Source organism: Spermophilus citellus (assembly GCF_964194105.1).
Source record: "Spermophilus citellus genome assembly, chromosome: 19".
Lineage (NCBI taxonomy): Eukaryota > Metazoa > Chordata > Mammalia > Rodentia > Sciuridae > Spermophilus > Spermophilus citellus.
In genome coordinates this window covers 16547608-16572747 of record NC_138201.1, presented here as the reverse complement: position 1 = coordinate 16572747, position 25140 = coordinate 16547608, and the positions used below count along the sequence as shown (strand labels likewise).

At 40.4% G+C, this 25140-nt stretch overlaps 1 protein-coding gene across 3 annotated transcripts in view; it reads right to left on the bottom strand.

Annotated features, from left to right (window-relative positions):
* ATG7 (autophagy related 7) overlaps positions 1-25140 on the bottom strand; it is a 247491-nt gene that overhangs the window by 152544 nt on the left and 69807 nt on the right. For 2 of the 3 annotated variants that reach the window (XM_081276205.1, XM_081276206.1), the window contains exons 13-16: positions 20339-20533; positions 18713-18916; positions 16513-16628; positions 10896-10971 (exon numbers count right to left, since the gene is read on the bottom strand). In XM_081276205.1, coding sequence (XP_081132331.1) covers positions 10896-10971; positions 16513-16628; positions 18713-18916; positions 20339-20533 — 591 coding nt within the window. Of the gene's footprint in view, positions 1-10895; positions 10972-16512; positions 16712-18712; positions 18917-20338; positions 20534-25140 lie in introns of those variants that run through there. The other variant, XM_081276207.1, reaches the window with a different exon arrangement.

The window sequence follows — 25140 nt, the reverse complement described above, 5'->3', positions numbered from 1 at the left end:
TTCTTGAAGAACAAACTTTATTTTGGTGAAGTCCTATTTATCTATTTTTTAATTCTGTTCTTAGTCTTTTCATGTCAGATATTTAAAAAAAATTGTCTAACCCAAGGTGATGAAGATTTATGATACTGTCTCTTAGGAGTTTTACATTTTAGCCCTTATATTGAGGTCTGTGGTCTATTTTGAGCTAATTTTTCTATTTGGGTAGGAGATAAGGATTTAAATTCATTCTTTTGCATGATTTAGTTGTCCCAGGACTATTTGTTGAAGACTCTTCTTTCTTCACTGAACCATCATCAGTTGGACACAAATTTAAGTGCTCATTTCTGGACTGTCAATTCTATTTCACTGATCTACACACATTCATCTATATGCAAGTACTACAGTGTCTTGATAACAGTAGCTCTATACTAAAACTGGAAAACCCGAGTTCTTCAACTTTTATTCACCTTTTTCAAGATTATTTAGACTATTCTGAGTCCTTAGCATTTCCCTGTGAATTTTAGAATCATGAAGTGTGCCATAATTAAGTACTTTTTAAAAAACTTCTCGTTTTTAGAAGACAAGACCAGTTAAACTATTTGTATTTACTCACGTAACACAGGGATTTGCTCATGAGATTTACTCAATAAATTATGAAATGAATGAATGAGCATAACAAGTGGAAGCCTGCAAAATTACTCATATCTGAATTATACAGAGAAAACACATCCCAAATAAACCACAAGAAAAATTCTAACTTACCATGAGTCACATTTTCCAGGCCATTTGAAACCCTTCCCAGTCATTTATGCTTTTATATCCCTAGTATTATAAATGTGGTGTCTCCACAATGTGCTGTGCATTCCCTCAGTCTTAGAAGAAATGTATACAAATTTAAAGAGCAGACGTTGCTACTTAAAATTTTAGCACCTCACTTAAGATGTACACAGGTTCCCAAAGCAATGTAAAAATCCAGGTTCCCTATGCAAAAGTCCTAATGAATATATTCAGACCTATTTGGAGGGGCTGGGTACAATCAAAAAAATTAAAAGAATTCTCCCATGCTGGGGAGTGTAGCTCAGTGGTAGAGTACCTGCTTAGCAAGTTCAAGCCCCAGTGTGTGTGCATATGTGCGTATGTGTGGACACAAAGGTTTGTTCTTAGTTTGGATGGGGAAAAATTCACAATGACCTTTGTACTTAGCAGCATACAAAGTATGTGAAAGAATATGATTATTTGGTGTTTTTTCAAACTTGTCTCATCAGGAAAATCCCTGAAATTTGACTCAAAAGGTCTGAGAGAAGGTCTAAGAACCTATGTCTAAGAGTCCCAAGTGATTCCTATCTTGTTACCTTCCTTATACTTCTTGGGCTTTGCTACCGCTGACATAAGCTGTCAGAAAAATGAATGCAGGCCTTCGTCAAGCCTCAAATTCCTTCCAGTTTTCTAAAAACAGCATCACTGTTCCACCTTGTTTAGCTTGTACTAAATTTACACCAAACAGCTTTTATATTGTGATTTCTAAGTTACCTCTCCATCCACATAGGAACCAAAGCCTGATACTGCTCAAAGTAAATTCTCTGATTCTGAGGACTGTACAAAGCTTACTCAACTCATATTCCATATTTGCTGTCAATCTCTCCTTAAAGGAAAAAAGGTTTTTGTTTTTTTTTTTTAAGTAACTCTTCCTATGAAAACAATAAGCACATGACAGAAAAACAAGAGGAAAAAAACCCCACACTCCCATGGTGCATTTACTTCCATTTTGCAGTGTTTACAAAGTTAAACATTCAACTTCCTCTTAAACAGCACCCCCTTCCATTCTCCCCTTTCCCTATGGCGAGGGAGGACTATCAGTTTCACTCCCACAGCCCTAGTGAGGGGTCAAACCTTGTCTGTCTCCCTGCACAACTTACTTTCTAAAATTTAGATTATGCTTTTATGTAATAAAATAATGTAAAGAAGAAATGAAAACAGCCCATATAGAAATAGGATCAGTAGTTGCCTGGGACTGAGGGTGGGAATATGAAATGAGAAGAGGTACAAAGGAAATTTTGGGGTGACAAAAACGTCCCCCACATCTTTTGTGGTGGCAGTGTATGAGTATACACACCCAATCAACATTTAACCATAATGTACACACACTGTATATGTTGTTTTGAAAAAGGAAATGTTAGAGAACAGTTTATGATCTTGATTTTTTCAAAATAGTACACAAAGGTACAAAATGAAAAGTCCCTCCTACCCTCCCTCATACCTCTTCTTGCAAATAATCACCAACATTAGTATCTCAAGTAGCATTCTAAGAAGAAAAACTTTTATTTGGGTGTTGGGGCTTGAACCCAGACCCTTTTATATGCTGAGCAAGTACTTTATCACCAACCTATACACCCCCAGCTCAGAAAAAAACAATGTTTCAATCTAAAGTAGTTCTATAATCTGTGCATCTTTGCTACTACCTGAATAAAAACAAAAAATGAATCAAACCGCCCCTTCCAAAAATCCAGCTGGAAACGACAGGGCCTAGAAGAAACAGTTACCAGTGCTCACTTGGCTCTCAGCCCACTCATCGCCCAAGGCTCTAAAGGAGCAAAGCAGCCAGAGTTGAATCCCTGTTATGAACTAGAGGCACCGTGTCATACCTGAGCTTGACTTCCAGGGCTCGTAAGACAGGATGCTCAGCATGAGTGGGAGAAAAGGCAGAACACAGGAGACAAAACGGCCCAGCACAAGGCTTTTAAAGGGGTCCTGGGCAAGCTGCCCAGCTGTACTCAGTTGAACGCCCGTGAGGCATTGATCAGGCAGGACTTCATGAGGCACACCTGTGCACCTCTATGTAGCAAGGCACCCAGGTAGTAATACCTGGGCTGGGATGGGGTCACACAGAAGGCAAAAAGGCCCAGCACAAGGTTTTTAAAGGGGTCCTGGGCAGGCTGCCCAGCTGTACTCAGTTAAATGCCCGTGAGGTGTTGATCAGGCAGGACTTCATGAGGCACACCTGTGTACTTCTATGTAGCAAGGAGCCCAAGTAGTAATACCTGTGTGGGCTGGGGTGGGGATGGGATGCTGGAAATACAACTAGCATAGGCAGGAGCACAAAATCCAAAGGTTAGCTCCAAGAGGAGGAGATGGTCTGTGCTACCTTCAGGATTTAGGCACATTGTCCTGCGGATGCCACCAAGAAGCCTTTTTCTCAGGCCCTAGCAGCGGTTCTCCAATGACTAGAATTCCTAAAGTTTTTCACTCAGTGGTTCTGGGGTGACTGGGAAATGTGTACTTTGAATTGGCTCCAGGTAAGGGAACCCCTGGATCAGGCTGTCTTCTAATTTAAACTTAAATGATTCCAGAATCACTTATGTCTCCTGCAGTCTATTCTCCATGCAGCAGCCAGATCTTATCACATCATGCCAAACCTTCCTCTGAGCTGAAGGTCCAAACTTTTAAATAGCTTGTGCACCCCCTGCTTTCTCCCCTAGTTTCCCCCAACTCTCCAAATCATGGGTGCATTGGCCTTTCAGTTCCTCAGCCTCACTGAGCACCCCTCACCTCTGCCCTTCTCTCCTCTGTCTCCTCTAACGCTCTTCCTCCTCTCCTCTTTCCCTTGCACTTAACTGTGCCCCCCCTCACTTTAGAAGCCATGCAGGAAGGCCTGTCCTGGATTAGGGCAGAACTTGATGGCCGGGGGAGGGCAGAGCACTCACAGGTGCTGAGCATCAAGCTGCTGTCTAGTGCTCCTGGCTGTCTTCACACATTGCATCTCATTTTGGCTTGCTACCAACCTGTGACCTTCAATCCAGATAAGGAAGTCAGGACCCAGGAAGGGACATGGCTTGCCCCAGGTTTCACAACTACCAAGTGGTAAAATCAGGAATCTGAATTCTGTTCTTTCTGGCTCTAAAGCCTGGGGGAGAAAAGCTGAAATGCAAAGAGGAGGTAAAATGGAAAGGAGAGACAGACAGAAGGCCAGAAGAACTTAAAGAACTAAAACAAAAATTGAACACCTAGAGGACCTATCCCCTATCAGGTGAATACATTCTCTTAGGTCAACTTTGCCCCAGTTGGATATAAAATACAAATATCAGGCCAGGCTCGGTGCATGTCTGTAATCCCAGCAGGTTGGAAGGTTGAGGCGAGTTCAAAGGAGGATGGCGAGTTCAAAGCCAACTTCAGCAAAAGCGAGGCACTAAGCAACTCAGTGAGACCCTGTGTCTAAATAAAATACAAAATAGGGCTGGGGATGTGGCTCAGTGGTCGAGTGCCCACCCCTGAGTTCAGTCCCTAGTACAAAAAAAAAAAAAAAAAAAGATGAGGAATAAAAATGGGCCCTTCATTTCTGGGCCACCCACTAGTCAAGGTTTTTACCTAACCAGTAAAATTGGCTTCAGCACCAAACCTACCTTGCCTTGCCTCCATGAGAAGCTGAGATTCAACACCCCAAAATGCCTGACCATTCTGAGAAATTACCATCTCAGCAACAACTGGACCCTACTGCTTTCACTTCACAGCAGCAGGCCTGCCAACAGCTTGGAGTTTGCATAAATAAAAACAAGCTCCAAACTTCAGATCAATCTTGGATGTTAAAAAGAGTCTTAATCAAATTCAAAGCCAAAATAGAGAGTTTAGCAATTGCAAAAGCCCCAGCACACACACCACACCAGAGGCCTTTGTTTCAGATAACAGTTTCCATCTCTCCTTGAACCAGAGCCAGGGAGGGGCAGAACCAAGCTGGGAATGAGCCAGGGTCATCCTTAGAAAACTAGTGCAAATGGGGCTAATCCTCCAGCTATTCTCAGTTCATTCATCGCTTCCAGAGTTTCATGGGTTCTTCCTAATTTCCTGTTTAGGAGACAAATGCTTCCATTTCAATAAAAACTGAAAGAAAAATGATAAAAACCAACATTTCCAAATGTCTCTTATGTGCCCAGAACTATGCTAGTGCCTAGAAAATATAATTGAATACATACATGCATTCTAGGAGCTTATTATGTTATTATCTCCATTTTACAGATATAAGCATGAGGTTCAAGCTGGGTGCCATTGTGTATGCCTATAATCCCAGCTACTCGGGAAGCTGAGGCAGAGGGGTCACAAGTTTGAGGCAGAGGGGTCACAAGTTCAAGGCAGTCCATGTAACTCAAAATAAAAAGGGCTGGAATGTTGCTCAGTGGTAGAGCACCCTGGGTTCAGTCACTAGTACTGAAAACAGAGAAAAGAAAGTAAAGAGAAAGAAAAGGAAGAAAAGTGAGGTTCAGAGAGGATAAATAATCTACCCAAGGTCACATGGTGACAAGCAGCAAGAGCTGCCTCAAGTCTTTTGAGAAATGAGGTCATAAATGGAAGAATAAATATGAAATTAAGAAGCAAAGTAGATTCTAATGAGATCTGTAAGATCATAAAGCCTTTAGGCTACCACCCCATGGGACCTCCCAAACAATACAGTATTGTCCATAAAGCAACATCCATAAAGCAAAGTGATATCCTTCCACGGATAAAGTGAGGCCCAACTCCTGGGACAAGAGATGCAACCTGAGATGCTTTTGAATTGGATGATATTATCTGTGATTTATCCTCCAGGGAAAGGTAAATCCCTTCTCTTCTAGGGCCTCAGGAAGTTGAAATCCAGACTCCATCAAGAACTTCTGCCCAGATGCTGCCTTACATTCAGGAGCCTCCCAGATGAAACAAGATCCCACCACATCCAAATGGCTTGGGGAACATCTTCCACCTTAGATGACTCCAAGAGTGAATGCAATCAAATACTGGGGGATCTTATGTCGCCTACATAACTTCTCTGACCCTAATGGTGCATGGCCCTGGATGTCTGGGAGCCATCTGTTGGCATGATTGGCTAGACTGACAGGATGACCAGGTCACAAACCTTAACAGCCAACACAGTGAAACATATGGACTACCCATTTCTCCTGTCACTGCCATGGCCATCAAGCTGAGGGGTATATACCCAGGCGGGAAGGGACTCCTTTTCCTGAGCTACATCTCAGGAAATATGATCTTCCTGCTTCTCTATGAATATCCTCCCCCACAGTCAGTCTATTCATATCCCTAGGCTCACTGAGACAAGCATTTCTGAGCACAGTATAACAGACCTGATTAAAACTAAAATCAAGGATTTACAGAGCACAGCAGACAAGCCAAATGAACTGTAGTCCAAGATTTCCCAGGCCAGAGCCCTCCCAGGGTTCTGCCCTAGTTTGGGCTTCATTCTACTTTTCTGAAGCTAACAGATAGAATCATTCAAGAGCTCAAGAGAACTCAGAGCTGGTGAATACAACCCCAAAGGAAGGGCATATATCCTCAGAGTGGTTTTTTAAAAATCAGTACTTTAGAACTAGCAGTACACTCCACTCAAAGACAAAAACTGAACTGTGTGGTCTACAAGTGGCTTAAAAGCAGGACTTTGATGTCTGGATGACTACTATGGTGTCACTTTGTTTTTAAAATGCTCTAATGATAGCCAGTCAAAGTATCAGCAGGCCTGTAGGCTGTGAACTTGTGTTGCCCGCAGGATGGCACAATACCCTGCAAACCAACTTACTGGAGATATCAGAAGTGGCCTGTAGGTTTTACAACTCCTAAACTGTGTGCCTCCCACAAAGAACCAGAGGAAGGCTGCGGTTGTGTTTCAGCAGTAGGGAGCTTACCTCGCACATGTGAGACACTGGGTTTTATCCTCAGCACCACATAAAAATAAACAAACAAAATAAAGATATTGTGTCCATCTACAACTAAAAAAAAAAAAAAAAACAAATTTAAAAAAGAACCAGAGGAAGGATCTGATCTTGAAGAACTCAGCCATCACCCCAAGAGCCAGGAAGACAATGAGCTTACCTGCCTGCCTGTCTGCCTTCTCTTCCTTTCTCCCTTCCCCTACCCTTTCTCCCTCTCCTTCCCTCCCTTCCTTTCCTCCACTTTCCTGTCCTCTGCCCCTCGCTCCCCAATAAAAGATTCCAGTTGATGGAAAGCAGAAAGAACAATACTACTATGATAAGAATGATAATGAAAAAGGTCTCTACAAACAAAGGCAGACCAAGGAGCACATCCTATACAAATTCATTTATGGAAAGATCAAAATCATCTGAAAGATCAGAGTCATATGAGAGTCAAGATGTCCATCTCTGTTGGAAGTAGCGATGATAACCAAGAAAAGCAGGAGGAGAGCTGTGAGCATGCTTGATAATATTTGCTTTCAATCTGTATGTTGGGCGCAGGAGTGGGTTTACTTTGTGATAATTTATCAAGCAGTACACATAGTCATTTGTGATTATCTATATACAGTCACATATCAATAAAATGATTTTTTTTAAATCACTCTCTTTAAAGATAGAAAGTAGTTTATACTTTTTGTTTTCTGCTTATACAGTGGGACAGAGCCTTGAAAAACAAAACACACTAAAACCCAAAAAACCAAGAGACCCATAAGCCTATTTTTTCACCTTAAATGGTTTTCACGGTTTTCAAATTCAATAAGAGGTTTCTTCAGGCAGAATTTCATTGAATTTCAGGACCTAATCAAGCCTTTTCTGTACTTGGCCAATCTCTGGATGTGCCAAATTCTGCCTGTGGCTCTACAGAGGGAACACTGAGTAATCTTCAGGCCTCCAGGGTCCGACACAGAGAGCAGAGACCAGGGGAACATAGGAAAAGTTATGGAACTTTCTCCAAGTTACACAATGAGTTGCTGGTGGAGGGCCTTATGATTCTCAGTCCAACAACTCTGGCTTTTCTACTACATCTCATTCTGCAGGGGCCAATTAATAAATATTCTCCTTTGGGGCACTGAGAAAAATGAGCCCCGAGAACCTCACTGGCCATTCTTTACATGCAAAGTACACAAAGGAGTTTACCCAATTCCCCTCCAACAGGAAATCATTTGTCTGGGAGAGTAAGGAAGAGGAGGAAGAGGAGGAGGAGGAGGAGGAGGAGGAGGAGGAGGAGGGGAAGGAGGAGGAGGGAAAAGTCGAGTGTGCAAGAGGACATTGCAACACAACCCACTGTTTTTGTAGAAATGATGTTCCCCTAATCAAAACACAGTTGCATAAATGGACTCATTCCGCTTAAGAAAAAGGAGGGGGGATTGTTTAAACTCTATAAATGGGGACCTTGCAACCCTAAGATTAATTTCTTCAAGTTCTTTCTCCACTTTCTTTTTCAGAATGTAGCTAAAAATAAAGGTTTGGAACTTGAAATAATGTAAGTAATCTCTCTCTCTCTCTCTCTCTCTCTCTCTCTCTCTCTCTCTCTCTCTCTCTCTTTCTCACACACACACACACACACACACAGCTTTTCCCATATATGGCCACATTATTCTTTAGTCTTTGAAAAGGCCAAATGAAGAGATGGCCAACAACCAAAATAATCCTTCAGACATCTGAAAAGGAGGAGAGAGGACTAGAAGGGTTGGTGAATGACAAACGATTGCCAGGCTCAATGGGGATAAATAACACCAAGAGGGATTAGTTGCCATAGTGCCTGAAAAACATGGGCACATGCATTTTGACACGGGCCTCTTCTCTAGAGAGACTGTTTTGCCCTCTGGCCTCAGCACTGAGAAAACTACAACTGCAGTAATTTAACATAAAGGGCTTAAAGAAGGAAACCAGTGCAGGGGCATGACTGAAAATTTAATTAAGGCCCTTCTCAGCACAAAAATCTGTAAAAGAGATGAGGGCACAGCTCGAGGTCAGAAGAGGGGGTGGGGGAAACATGGGAAAGATCTGAATGAGATATGAGAACATAAATAGCAGAGGTCAGCCCTACAGGTCAGTGGCCTTGTGATAGATGGCTGTTACAGTGTCTGTTGGGTCTTGCTGGAAAGGTTTCTCTACAGAAGGCTCATGTCAAACAAAGGCCACCTTGTGTGAGTCAGGGGGAAACGTCACATTTTCCCAGTGTCTTATGGTTTATAGGCCATGTCAGATGCACCCCTGGACACAAGGTGAAGCATCTGATTAACTGATAGGAAAATGAAGGCTCAGGGATGTTAAGAGACCTAACGACAGGCCTACTGTGGGTGGCATTGTGCAAGAACACTGGAGTAGAGACTGCAAGCTAAGTCCCACAGTTTGTGGGCTTGCTTTTTTGGTGGGGGGAGGTACTGGGGATTGAACCCAGGGGTGCTTCACCACTGGGCTGCATCCCCAGTCTTTTTATTTTAAGACAGGATCTATCTCCCTAGAGTTGCTGAGCCTGGCCTTAAACTTGCAATCCTCTTGCCTCAGCCTCCCAAGTTGCTGGGATGACAGGTGTGTGCCACCATACTTGGCTTGGACCAGGGCTCTTTCTACCCACAAAATCTTCAAAGAACACTGGTCAGACTGCCAGGTTTTGGGTTTATTTATTTATTTATTGGGGTACTGCGGATGAACTCAGGGGCACTCAACCACTGAACCACATTTGCAGCCCTATTTTGTATTTTTTTTTAAAGAGAGAGGGAGAGAGACAGAATTGTTTAATATTTATTTATTCATTTTTTTTTTTTTTTACTTTTCGGTGGACACAACATCTTTGTTTGTATGTGGTGCTGAGGATTGAACCTGGGCCGCATGCATGCCAGGTGAGCGCACTACCACTTGAGCCACATCCCCAGCCCCCTATTTTGTATTTTATTTAGAGACAGGGTCTCATTGAGCTGTTTAGGGCCTCACTTTTGCTGAAGTTGGCTTTGAACTCGCGATCCTCCTGCCTCGGCCTCCTGAGTCACTGGTATTACAGGAGTATATTACCATGCCCAGCCAGGTTTGAATTTAGATTGCAGCTCATTCACCAACTCTGTCAGTGACCACAGACAGGTCATTTCTCCTCTTCTGATTCTAATCCACAGTTGGAAAATAACAGAGCTGGCCTTGACAGGAGGTGGGTATTTGAGGGGAAGAGAGAAGCACACATGAACCAAGTGAGTCTCTCCTTGCACATCAAATTGGTGGGCACTGTCACGAGTGCACTGAAAGGAGAAGACCAGAAAGCCTCTTCATTCCTCCAAGAAAAGGGTCATGGAAACAAATGAAACAGCAACATCAATGCTAAGTATTCATCCTATAGCTTCATTCTTTTTCCTTCCTAAGGGAATAGGCCTTCCTTATGATGTTTTGGCTTATATTTCTGAAAAGACATCCTTTTTTTGGTGACACTACATACTTCCAGCGGTTTTCTCAGGCTTGCCCATAAAGGCTGTCTATTTGGGTAAGTAGTCAATACTAATAACAAACAGGCTTGCCCATAAAGGCTGTCTATTTGGGTAAGTAGTCAATACTAATTATGCCCAAATAGCAGGCATCATTTGCTGAGAGCCCTCAATACACTTTGTCGCTGAGCCCTGTCAATCTACTGTCCCTGGTCTTTTCAGCTACCAGATGAGGCAGGTATATTTTAAAATAGGAGAACTTGGGGCTTGGGTAGAAGCTCAGTGGCAGAACACTTGCCTAGCACATATAAGGCACTGGGTTCGATCCTCAGCACCACATAAAAATAAATAAATAAAATAAAGTATTATTTCCATTGGTAACTAAAAAAATATATTAAAAAAAAAAGAGAAAGTGACTTCAAGAAGTTTCATGAGTTGGTCAAGGAAGGCCACCTTCATAACTGCAGTACTGGGATTTAAACCACTGGGTGATTCCAAAGCCTGTTGCTTCTTTTCCTACTCTGTGATGAGGACTCTAGTCAGCATGCCAAATGCATCGAAGAGTCTGAGTAATGCTGATGCTGCTTTTTCCTGATTTCTTTTCACTGGCATACTGCAGGAGTATATTTGGGGGAGGGTGTCATAAAATTCCCCCACTGACAGCCCAGCTGTGGGATAAGCGGGCTGAGATGGTGGAATGGTAAAAGGACTCCCATGTGTTCCCCTTGCACCAAAGGGATCAGGTCTAGAATCCTGATTTCATTTCCGGATCACTAACCTGGTGAGGTACAAGCCCAAGAGAGGTTGGAGGCTCATTCATGCGATCATCACTGCTGCTGGCAATGGCGTAGCCCCTGGGGACAGGAAACAATTAGAACTGTTCAGTTAACCAGAATTTATGGTGGACACTTAGAGATGATGCAGGAGGGAGGGATGTCCATGTAAGGTTCATGAAAGTAACCAAAGCGCTTGCTGAGCAGCACAAGCTAGCAAAAACCTCTTTTCCCTAGGGAGAGAAGGAAAGAGAGTAATAAAAAAAAAAAAAAAAAAAAAAAAAGCACACTTGGTTTGAAGTTGGAAAGACCAAAGCATGTGATGTGACCACCATGCAAGTTATTTAGCTTCTGTGTGCTTCAGGTCCATTGTCTACAAGGTAGGAATAAGGAGACTGTGATGAATAAATTAGGAGCATTTTAGATAAACTGCCAAGCACAACGCTTTGTTTGTGATAAGCTTATAAGCATAAATTCCTTACTCTGAGATAGTCCTTATAAAACACCACAGAACATTTTTGTATTGAAATTTTAAAGTGGAAAACTTTCTAACTTTAATTTCACTTTTTTCTTTCTTCTTTTTATTTGTTCTTTCTTTTCTTAAAGAGATGGGCTCTCGCTTTGTTGCCCAGTCTGGCCTTAAACTCCTGGTCCCAAAAAATCCTTCTGTCTCAGCCTCCAGAGTAGCTGGGACCACAGGAGCACCACTGTGTCTGGCTTAGCTCTGGAAGATGTTATCCCAAATACTTCCTCCCATAAGGCAGCAATAAACATAAACAGCAGGGATAGCTAAGGCAGATGACAAACACGAGAGGACTAAAAAGCTGCCTACTTCCATTTAACTCCAGGACTTCTATACTAGTTACATACGGCAACAAAACTGTACAGAGGCCATCTTTTCAACTGTGCAGACAACCTCTAAGTCACAAAATGAATAGAAAATTCTTTCAAATTTGTGTTGACTTTCTGAGAACTAAATCTTAAATTTCTGAAAGATAAACCTTAAAAAAAAGATTTTTGCTTCTTTCCTTCTTGTATTGCGTTACCACCTGGTTTAAGGACAAACATCCAGAGGCTGCAGAGTGCCAGATAAGCACCCACAAAACAGGAGGCAGCGGGAGAGGCAGTCTGAGAAGAGAGGACAGCACTGCACGGTGATCAAAACACTCTGGAGCCACACTGGCTGAACCAAATCCTGGCTAAGCCACCTATTAGATATCCAAATTTTAGCCACTTGGTTATCCTCCCTGTGCCTCAGTTTCCCCACTAAAAATAGGACAAATAATCATTGTTCTTTCCTAATAGGTTTACTACGAGGATTAAATGGGTTCATATTTGTCAAGTGCTTAGAACAGTGCCTAGCAGAAAACGAGCACCAAATCATTATTTGAAAAATAAATCAATCATAATTCATCTGTAATGGAGTCAGGTGTGGATACCCGCTTGACATCAGTCTGGCTTGTCTCTGACCCTGACAGCACAATCACAAGCAGGTACTGAGAGATCTTAAATTTCTATATTTCTTTTTGCTTCCTTTCCTTTTCTCTCCTCTTCATTAATTCTGTTTTTTTTAAATGACTGACTCTATTTTTAAAATTAATTTTTGTCTCACTGTGTTTAAGGCAAAAAGAATTCTGTTGTTTGTAAGCAAGACCTTTTCCTTGCTTGGAGAAGATAAGGTGTCCAGGTCACAATTGTATGAATTTTTTTACGTGGAATATAACACACATACAATGTGTTCAACGTATAGATACTAAAAGGCCCAAGGCCAAGTTAAACAAAAGCCACAAGCTTACTCAGTTCTTTCTTCTCTCATATAAGCCTGGAACACTATGAATCATAATAAATTTAAAAGTATTTTTAAACTGATGTGACACTAGTGAACTAAGAGGTCATGGCTAACCCTCTCATTGAGAATAAAAGGAAAGCAGATGCTGTGGTTTGGATGTGGCTTGTCCCTGTCAAAAGTTAGGTTGAAGTGATTGCCACTGTCATGGTATCCAGGTGGTGGAGCCTTTAAGAGGTGATTAGATCATAGGGCTCCACCCTCACTAGAAGCTGGGGTAGGCTCTCTCAAAAATGGGTTAGGTCTGGCAGGAGGGAGTTCCGTTTTACAGGACTAGATTAGATACCACAAGAACAGGTTATAAAGCAAGGTCACTGCCTTGCTTTCTCTCTCAAACACATGCTCTTCTGTATGTGCCACTTTCCTCCCTCTTTTCTGCCATGCTGTGATGCAGCACAAGACGCTCATCAAAAGTCAAATGGATGCCCACACCATACTCTTGACTTCCAGGACTAGGAGCCAAAATAACTTGGTCCTTGGTATTTTGTTATAGTAACAAAAAACAGATCAAGACAGTAGACAAAATATAAAAATCTTTGTTTGAAAGAATCAGAAAGATACCAAGGTAGGTAAGAATTAGTACAAAGATTTGTGAGAAGAGAGAAGACCATAAAAGTAAAACAGGCTTCTTAGAGAGGGATTCCCATAAAGTAACTCTCAACCTCCAAAAGCAATGACCATAGGATTACAAGTTGAATGTGACCCTAATAGGCTCATGAGGCTGGAGGGGAAAACCAGACTCTGAGTTCTGCCAATAAGGAAAAATCATGGAAAATATCTCAGACATAAAGTTGGGATCACTGGGGCCTATCTCAGAGAAAAGGCGAACCAGAAAAAGACCATTCCTAAATGGATTAAGGTATTCTAAGATGGCTAGTGAACTTACCAGAAGTTTTCCAGAAGAAAATGTAAATCACATCTCTACAATTTTTATATGTCATGTCCATCGCTCAATCAAAAATAACCAAACAGGGGCTAGAGGTATAGCTCAGGGATAGAACATATGCTTAGCAAGCACCAGGCCCTAGATATAATCCCCTGCAACATCCTCCAAATATTCAAGGAATTAGAGAAATTTCTTTTCTCTTTTTAAGAAAAGGTCTTACTCAGTGACCCAGGCTGTTCCCAAACTCTTGAGTTCAAGGGATCCTCCTGCTTCAGCTTCTCAAGTAGCTGGGACTATAAGCAGGCACCACTGCATCCAGCTTGAGAAGTCTCAATATTAATTGGGTATGTGAATACATCAAGGAATTCTTTGTTTTTACAACTAAAAACAGTAGAGATGCATACTAAAAAGATTCACTTTATAAAATGCTATATCTTGGATTTGCTTTTTAAAAAAGTCAGTAGGAAGAAGAAAAAAAAGCACAGATAGCAGTGTAGATAAATGATGGCTGAACATGTGTTGGTAGATGTTAAACCAGGTGGAGTAAACAGAAGGTTTAGTATATATGTTTGAATTTTCCATAATAACAACTTTTATCATTGTTGTTTTTAGAAATGGGTATATAAGAAGACAACACATGACCAGGTAGGTAGGAAAAACAACAGACAGCAGGAACAGAACCTTAGGAGATACAAACAATGGAGATATCTGCTAAAGGCTTAAAACAGGATTAAATGTTCTCAAGGAATCAAAAAGAACAAACATCAGATCTTCAGCAAAGACTAGGAAATATATAAAATAAGATCAAATGGTAGGCTGCAATTGTGGCTCAGTGGTAGAGTGCTTACCTAGCATGTGTGAGGCCCTGGATTCCATCCTCAGCACCACATATAAATAAATAAATAAATAAATAAATAAATAAATAAATATATAAAAAACCCCAATAAAGTCAAATGGCAATTCTGGCCCTGAGACATCTGATAATGATATTGGTTTTATACATAGCAGACATAAAGATGAGAGAATCATAACTGGAAGACAACCAAAGACAAAGAGCTAGACTGAAGCAAAAAAGACAAATGATTGAAAATACAGAAGAGACCATGAAAGACACATGATTCCAACTGGTATGTAACTAGAGTCTCAAGAGAGAGAGTATCAAGGCAAAAGAGAATGGGAGAAGTAATTTTTCTAATATAATGGCTGAGAATTTTCCACAATAGATGAAAGGCATTAAGCCACAGATTCACGAGGCACTAGAAAGCTCAGTCAGAAAAAATATAGAAGATGGTGTATGATGATCACACTTCTGAAAGGCAAAGGCAATAAGGTCATCTTGAAGCAACTCAGGGGAGGCAAAAGGAGCAAAGCAAATTGCTCAAAACAGCAGCAATGGGAAAAATCTTTAACTTCTCAACAGAGATAAAGGCAACCAAATACAATCCAATTATACTCTCAAAGTGCTGAAAGAAAATGAGTGCCAATGTAGAATTCTATAGAATACAAGAAACCCTCTTTCAAACATGAAGACAGTTTCAGACAAACAAAACCTGAAATATATTTGTCACTAGTATTTCTTTTTTCTTTTCTTTTTGGTACTGGGAATTAAATCCAGGATATGCTATACCACTGAACCACATCCCCATCTCTTCTTAGTTTTTGAGAGAGGTCTCACTAAGTTGCCTTGCTAAGTTGCCTTGCTAAGTTGATAAGTCTGGCCTTGAACTTGGGATCCTCCTAACTCAGCCTTCTGAGACACTTGGATTACATACATGCTCCACCATGTCTGTCACTGGTATTTCTCAAAAAAAAAAAAAAAAAATTCTAAAGGGAATTGTTCTTCAGGCAGATGAAAAAATGCCCTACTCTGGGAGTTTGAAGATAAAGAAATGAAAAGCAACGAAAATGGGAATAAAAAAATTCTCTAAAACTAAACACCAAATATATAACCAAATATATAAACACCAAATATATAACAATATAGTTGGGAACTTAAATAAATAAAATAAAATATGTAACATTTCAAAAAAATAAATGTGAAGATACACAGGTTGTCTGTTCAACCTCCATTCTTCTACCTTCTCACAATAATTTTATACAGAGGGGCAATGTGCCCAGCCAACAAAACAAAAGAAAACAAAACTACATTCATCAGTATTCCCTGCAACTAGGAGTTAGAATTAATAGGTTCATCTTTCAGGAAAGCTCTTTAAAAGGGGGCACACTCAGATGACCACAACATTCATCCTGTGGTCATTTCCTTCTTCTAAATGGGCACACAGATGTAATACTGATCACACAATATCCATCCCATAACCACAAACTGCCATGCATGAGAAAGAAAGCTAAGAGTGGCTGAGTGAATGATAAGAAGTAACTCCAGTCCCTGATGGCATAATGGAATCCTTGTACTACCCCTGGACTGCTCACCTCTGAACTTCTTATTGCATAAGAAAGATAAAGCTCATTTGGCAAAGTTACTGAACATGAATCTTTGTTACATACAGTTGAATACAATTTCTGACATTGGTGATTCATGTACTACCTTACAAAGGTTCAAAGATGGAAAAAATAAAAACTTACTAGCACACTAGTGTCCGAGAGCCCCTACCAAAACTTATATTCTTCCTTATTAATAGTTGCCAAATAACTCAAGGGATATAGCCTCAAAGGTCACATGGCAAGTTCTCCCTGTCCAAAGAATTGGACCAGGCTGGTTTTCTTTTTTTTTTTTTTATTTGTTTGTTTGTTTGTTTATTAGTCTTGTGTTTTTGAGGACAGAAAAAATAATAAAATTCTCAGAAAAGTCAGATTAAGAATAGGTCAAGCAAGACCAAGTGTGAACAAATGCTTGCTTTGTTTAAACACCATTTCTAAATAGTAAACTCACCCTTCTGGATGTTGCAAAACAGACACCATCAATTCTACTGCCAGGGCTCCTGCAATCATGGCCAGTCCTGGACGACTCACTGTGCACTGTTGGTCCAAGGTCCGGTCTCTGGTTGACTGCAGAGAAACAATCATTGACACGTGCTGGAAGTTCTAGTCCACTCAACTCTGTTTGAGCAAGGCGCTCCTCCACGATAAAGCTTTAAAATACAACCAGATGCTCATTGTTGGCAGAGAACACCCAGCTTCAAATAACACCATTTCTGGGAGGATCAAGTTACACAAAATACACAATTCAGTTAATTCAATGAGGTAATAATTCTGAAAAGGATTAGCAGCCTCAACAATTAAAGATTGGTGATGGCAAGCAAAATGAGGGCTCTGCTGCCTCATACTGTGGATTTGCACCATGCACTCTCCTTCCACTGACTCAATTCAAATCTCTTGGGCTTGGTAGTTACATTGTGGAGACATAGAAAGGAAGAGTAATTTGAATAGGCAAGTGTCCTACCATTCTAACCAAGCTAATGCTTCTGAGTGACCCAGAGATGGAAACAGGAGTTTGCTAACTTGCAAGTCTCAGTTCCTACATGCCCCTTGAAATGTACACACCTCCTCACCCTTAATGTGGTCCCATATAGCCTAGCTCCAAACATAAGCCTTCATTGATTCAACCAAAGAATTCTAATCTAAAAACTCTGGGATAATTCAGGGGTGGTCAAGAAAATTTTGACTCTGAAAATCTTACTTTCTGAATGGACATGACTTTAGTGGAAGGGACCATGCATTCCTCTTGTTGGCAATAACTAAATGACAGGACCAGCCACATATTCTCATACCATGATGGGGATCATTGAACCATCTTCCTCACATAAGAGAAAGCTCATCTTTTCTTTATACTAGGTGGTCATAAAAGCCAGTCTCTCTCTCTCTCTCTCTCTCTCTCACACACACATATACACACACACACACACACACACACACACACACACACACAGATATGCATCATTAAAGAACAAGTTTTAAAAGGAGAAAATGTGTGTGTATAGAGGGTGGGTAGATACAGAAAGCATCTCTGCTTTGCTTCACTGGAAATTATGAGCTGTTCTGATGAAAGACCACTCCTGCAGACCAACTCCAGTGGTGTCAATCAAGCTAGAGAATCTCACATTTGCACAGTGTGGTCTGGCAGTTCAGAGCACTTCCACACTTGACCCACTTTCTGCTGTGAGCTGACACAGCCAGCATTTTTCCTTCTTCTGCTAGCTTGCCAGATAAAATACAAGATGTGCAGTTAAATTTGAATTTTATACAAACAAACAATTTTTAGTATTAGTAGGCCTCAAATATTGCAGTGGGCATAATTATACTAAAATATTATTGACTGTGTACATGTAATTTAACATCTACTTGGAATCCTGCACTGTCACTTGTTAAAAATGACAAATCGGGGCTAGGATGGTGGCTCAATGGTAGAGTGCTTGCCTAGCATGTGTGAGGCACTGGGTTCAATTCTTAGCACCACATTTAAATAAATAAAATAAAGAACCACTGACAACTAAAAAATATTTTTAAAAAAGAAATCTTTAATTTGAACAAAAAAAAAGATGACAAGTTGGTCTGGGGTTTTGGCTCAGTGATAGAGCATCACCTAGCATGTGTGAGGCACAGGGTTTGATTCTCAGGACCATATTAAAAAAAACAAACAAATAAATAAAATAAAGGTATTGTGTCCATCTACAACTTAAAAAAAAAAAAAAAGACAAGTCTGTGCCCCACTCCCATTCTGCAGAGGCACAGGGAGTCTAGGAGGCTTATTTGAAATCACCTGTGAGACTGTGTCAAGGTCTGGATTGGCATCTGGATCTTTAGACTCGCTATGTTTAATGTTTATTTTACTAAGATAAGTACAGGAGAAAGTACTGCATGCTGTCAGGAACCAGGCTGGGCTACACTTTCCTCACTGAGCTCCTCCCCCACCAAATTATCTGTGGCTGCATTTTTCTTGGTGAATGAAGAAGAGCTGGACAGTTGATGATTCCAATTGAGGCTCATCCTGGAACAATGCCATCCCCAACAAATAGGAGAATTCTCTTTGTGGAAAGACAGTCTATAAATAACAATGAAAGAGCTTTGTTTCTCTGCTCTACTACACAACATGGTCATCGGAAATCTTTGGAAACACCAAGAAATTTACTTACATCTCCTGGGGCCACCACATCATTGCAGAAATAACAGCCAAGTTTGTAACCCGGGATGTTGGCAAAAAGTGATGAGCCCAGGAGGTCAGCAGATGCCACTGAGTGACTGGGACACAGGTCCCCGGCTCCCTGCTGCTTTGGTTTCTTCAGGCCATGTCTCATGACAACAAATGTGTCAAATCCCAAGGCAGCATTGATGACCAGCTGTAGATATCAAGGAATAAGAGAATGGAAATATTTTTTAAACCAGGGCTAATTTCATATTTAGTTAAATTTTATAATTTTTTTTTTGCATAGGAGTATAACCGGACTCTAACAACCAATGATGTTACAAGCTTCCCAATTTTATTAAGCATAAGGCACTTAAAGAGTGATTATCTTTAATTATTTTATTTCATTTAAAACTCCCTACAAACATTGTCCAATTTTAGATGAGGATAATGGAAGTCAGAGAGTTTACTTCTATTACTGGCCCAAGGTCACATAGCTTATAGGCAGAAATGTAAAACCAAGTTCTTAGGCCCATTCTTTGTACCATTATATCACATAGATTTTTTCTTTTTCTTTTTTTTTGGTCCTGGGAATCGAACATAGGGTTGCTTTACCACTGAACTACATCCTGAATCCTTTTATTTTTTTATTTTGAGAGTTCTGCTAAGTTGCTGAGGGTCTCACTAAGTTATTGAGGCTATCCTCAAACTTGTGATTCTCTTGCCTCTATCTCCCAAATCGCTGGGATTACAGGTGTATGCCACCACACTTGGCTCCATGTAGATTTTTTTTATAACAGTTTCATGGAGATATAATTCACATTATCATATAATTCATTTACCACATAGATTTTTAAGGACATCTTTTTTTCATTTATACTATAAGAACTTTTCTTAATTATAATTTGATGTGCTCTCTCAAATTTCTGATCATATAGAAAGTATGAAAAATACTTTTAGTATGAACAAATCATACTAAAAGAAAAAAAAATCACTCAACATACACAGTTCAAACAAGTAAGAGTTTGAAACATTACTTCTTGCTATCTCCTCTCCCTTTTACTTCCTCCCCAACTTTCCCCTTTCTCTTTCCCCTATTTCTTTTCTCTCTTGATAGATGGATGAATGGATGGATAGACATATAGAAATGTTTATATGTATATGTTTATATCTAAACATAATTGATACTAAAATATATACAATATTGTATCTTATTTAACACAGCATGATATTTTCCATATTAAAATTCTTTGAAACATAAATGTGAATGGCTCCATGCTATTCCACCATGGGTATTGGATTGTGATTTAGTTCACTATTCTCTACTGATGGCCCTTAAAATTGTCACTGACCAAATATTAGTGAAAGTTCCTGCCCTCTTGGAGCTCAAATTTGAACCCAGGTGTATCATTCCTGCTGGTGTTGAGCACCTCAAAGGACCTTGAGGGAAGGTAAACTGTAAACACTAACTATTATCTTGGGTGATGAAGTGAGCAAAAACAGCATCTGTAGTGAAAGCCCTTTGGCACTGGGCTCTAGGGTTACACATGTCACCCCTCTTTGCTGGAGGGGAGCAAAGGTTGGGGTGGTGGTGCATTAAGTCACAGGGACAAGCACCCCTGGTTCCACACACTACCTTTCTCTTGCTTGCAGCAATGACTGCAGGAAGCCACCGGCTTTCCCTGGTGTCCATCAACAGGAAGATGACATCATGGCTTTCAATGAGCTGCTCCAGCTGCTCTACATCCTTGCGGGCTTGCTCCAGGGTGATGCTGGAGAAGTTCACTGGATGACCCGGCATGGGGATGCTCATGTTGAACCCTCTGGCATTCTAAGGAAACACCCAAATGTATTTATATCTGAGGCAAAGGTACAGGTGAGCTCTCAAGACCATACTTCCCCACAGCTACCAGCACATATATGTGGTCACTTAAAACTAGAAATTTCTGTGTACCGTAATACTGCTTTTTCCTTACCCTACCTATGTCTTCCACCTCTTTCACCTCTTAAAAATCAAGACAAGCTGCAAATCTTCCTTGAACCTTTTCTTTCCCCTGATACGGGGGATTGAAACAAGGTCACACATGCTAAGCAAGTGCTCTACCACTGAGCCTCAGCCCCAGCCCTCTTGCCTGATTTTAACAGTGAACCACACGTGAACACTGATGAAGCCAGGGACATTAACTTCTCATAGAAAAGACAGTGTTCTAGAGTCACCAACTGTACCCTTAATCCCCCGCATTCCTCTAGCCACAAGGAAGTGTGTGAAAACATCAACTTTTCTATTCATTTGCTAAAACTCTTCACCCTGAAAAAAACAGTTCAGGGGCAAAGCAAGTAGGTCTTTTTACAAAGGAAAATCTATTTTGTAGATTGAAGATATTTTTTCCTTGTCTTCAACTTGAAGCCTAATCTCTGGAATTAAAGAGAGGGGCAACAATGATTCCAAAAAGATAGGGGGTGGGGAGTTCCAAGCAAAGCAGGAAAGGATTCTAGGAAGCAAGAGCTTCAGAAAAAGATTCCCAAACAAGTCCATTTAAAAAAAGAGACTGCCATAAAGACCAAGACCTCATTATGAACATGAGATATCACGCATTTACCTTGTACCAATTACTATAATAAAATATTATGAAAGCAACACCTACAGTGCTAATAACAATAATAACTTAATGGCATATTGCAACTGACAAAGCATGTTAAATGGTGGGAGTGTGATCCAAAAAGCTATTGTGTAGGTTTAATGACACCAAGATTGGCACATAATTACACAATACCCATTCTGACCTTCTGAATAACTGATCCTTAGCCATATAAACTTCACTAATCTAAATAAACTTTTACTGGCTGAAATTTCAGCTAGTAAGCCGACAAAGCAGCCCATTCCTTAGGTCCACACTCCAGAGGTTCAACAAACTTAATTCAGCAAGTTTCAACACAGTGGTTTTCCATCTTTGCTGCACAGAATAATTTATGAGAGTTCTAAAAACCCCCAATCACAGGCTTTTCTCCAGACTGTTAAAATTGGAATCTTTGAGAGTAGATGTAGACATCATTATTTTCGAAAACTCCCCAAATGATTCAAAAGTATAACAAGGGTGAGGTATAATTTATATAAAGTGAAATAACCATATTTCACATGGACAGTTCAACATATTTTGACAAATTGAAGAGTAATCACTGCATACACCTGTCAGGACGTGCAACACTTCGCTAACCCTAGAATGCTCTCCTGTGCCCCTCCTTATCCAATATCAACTACCACCATTATGACTATATAAAGACAGCTGAGTTTTGCCTATTCTACAATCTGAAATAAATGATATCCTAAAAATATACTCACTTATGTTTGGCTTTGTTCAAGCAACATAATGCTTCTGAGGTTCATCCATATCGTTAAGCATCAATATTACATTCCTTTTTATTGTGTAACTTGGGGCTGGGGCTGTGGCTCAGTGGTAGAGCACTCGCCTAGCATGCACGAGGAACTGGGTTCGATCCTCAGCTCCACATAAATGTAAAACAAAGATATTGTGTAACTCTACCATATTTTTTCATTCATTCTCTACTTGCTGGCTTGAGTTATTTCCTGATTTGGGCTATTATGAATAAAGTTGCAAAGGGAATTTCTGTATAAGTATTTCAGTGCACATATGTTCTTTCTCTTAGGTAAATTATCGAAAAGTGAAACTGTAATTGTTAGGTGTGTATGTTGAATTTCTTGTGGCTGTTTTACCAGAAAGTATAGAGTGTCTGGTTGCTCCACAGCCTGACATTTAACACTGTCAAATCTTCTTAATTTTAATCATTTTAGTGGTTTATAATGATACAGCTTTTGTTCTGTGTGTGTATGTGCGCGCGCGCGCGTGTGTGTGAATGTGTGCATTCACATGGGTGCTGGGGATTGAAACCAGAACCTCATGTTCATCACTGAGCTACATCCCTAACCTCTACAATAATATGTCTTCATGGTCCTATTTTATATTTCCCTAGTGACTATTGATACTGAGCATTTTCATGTGTTCACTGGCCATTCATAGATCTTCACTGTGAAGTAAGTACCTATCCAAGCCTTTTGTCCCTTATAAAAGAGGCTGGTTTGAATTTTTATCATCGAATGGTAATTGTTCATGTATTCTAGGTAGAAATTGTTTGCCAAATATGTACTCTCAGTTTAGCTAGTTATTTCATTCTCTAATTGGGGTCTGTTGAAAAACAGAAGTTTAAATTTTGACAAAACCCAAGTTAACAATTTTTTTTCATTTATAGCCTGTTTTACTGGGTTCTAAGAAATATTTGACTATCACAAGACCACTGAGCTTTTCTCTAGAAGCTTCACAGTTTTAGCTTTAATTCTATGTTCCCTCTGGGTTGTCACTTGCAGGCTCAGAGTATTCAATGAGGTCTTTGTACTCTTATAATTGGGGTCCTGTGACTGTCGGCCCTGTGTGACCTCTGTAATCTCTACTAGCTCACAGCCCCCTGGTGATGTTTCCTTCCCAGCATCTCAGAGGGGTACCTAAGTATATGCAGCTTAAAAAGGGGGGGGGGGGCTCAAGGTGCTGCTGAAGAAGGTGAGGCAGTTTTCTGGAACTTCTTCTCTGTACTTGTATCTGCCACTGCTTCACCAGCTCAGCAAGAACAGAATTATCTTCTTGGGTACCTCAGGCTTGGCACTGAACAGAAAGTACCACTAGACAATGAACTGGGACAAATGTTCTTGATTTCCTTCTGTGGGGACCCACGATCTTCCACAGCCTATTGTCTAAAGAGTCATTCGATGTTTCACATATTTTGCCCGGGAGCACAATTATTTAAGGTGAGAAAGCAAGTCATTATCAGGATGAGAAGCAGTTGTCCAGAGCTGGGTTTTCAAACCTCAAGTGTGAGGCTGAGGGTGCATCTCAGTAGTAGTAGCCTAGCATATGTAAGGCCCTGGTTTTTACCTCCCACCCAAAAAACAAAAACAAAAACCCTTTGGTCTGCTCCTAAAGCCTACATTTTATTGTTTCACCTTTAAAAAATGGTGACATCAAATAATAATTTGATTTACAAAAGACTGTTTTCTTATCCAATTAACCTCAGGATTAGGCACAAGCATCTGCAGTAGAGCAGTTCTTTTAATGTAATTTTATATAGCATTTTAAAGACCCCCTGAAAAGTTCAATGAGACACCAACATCAGAGAGTCAAAGAAAAGGGATTACTTGGCCAGGCATGGTGGTGCACGCCTATAAACCCAGTGGCTTGGGAGGCTGAGACAGGAGGATCGCAAGTTCAAAGCCAGCCTGAGCAATGGAGAAATGCTAAGTAGCTCAATGACCCTGTCTCTAAATAAAATACAAAATAGGGCTAGAGATGTGGCTTAATGGTTGAGTGCTCCTGAGTTCAATCCCCAGCACGCCGCCCCCCCCCCCAAAAAAAAAAAATTACTCAAGGAATCACATGCAGAAAAAAAAATAAAGAGATTCTTAAGATCTGGACTTTGAGTTACTTGAGGGTCTGGGGTCAGAAAATGGTTAGTTTGGGTCAAAGATATTTTAGTGCAAAAAGTAAAAGTCAGACTTTCTAGTTCTAGGGGAGAATAAATTCAAGGTTCTCCAAGTTAGCCATCCACTGAGATCACCCTGTCACCTAGGTCTGTCACCCAGGGGTGGCTGGGGGATGGGTGCTTACAACCTCTTGGGACAATATCACTGCACCTTCCTGTGAGTGTATTATGTCAAAATTAAAATTAAAAAAGACTTATCACCCGTTACTTTTTTTTTTCCAAGTCAAATGTTACTAGGCTTCAAGTTCCAAGATTAGAATTTTGCAATAATTGAACAAGTGAGGCAATCCTGCATTAACAGAACCAGGATTTCTACCATTTCCAGGTGATTAGATTGCCTGAGAAGTCTGCATTTCATATATCTGCTAACTTCAAACACCCACTTCTCTTGCCTGGAATGCCCTTCTAGACCTCTGGCCTCTCCCACCACTTTCTGCTTCTCGCCTACCTCTCTCAAACTGTTCTTTTAATTAATTCCTTCAAAGGTCAGGGCACATGGCACTGCCTGAAGAAAGCATTCTCTAGCCCAGCAAACCTGTACAGGGCCCACTCTTTTGTATTTCATTAACTCAGATTCAAAGCCAAGTCCTCCCTCTACTTATTCTCCTTAATACTTACTATTTTCATTATAATTTTAAAAATTAATTATTCAGCATATATGTGATCAACTAGAATATAAGCTCTATGAAGATAGGGCCAAGCTTTGTTCATGGAGGCCTGACCCTTTTCTCTATGGCTTGGTGTAAGAAAGGTGATCGATAAAGATATATTGGATGAAAAAAGCTATTTTAAATCAAGCGTATAAAGAAAATCTTCTATGGTTAACTAATAAGTTATACAGTTTCACAAGAACTTTTCATGAAGTTGATAAATTATACAAATACTCAGATG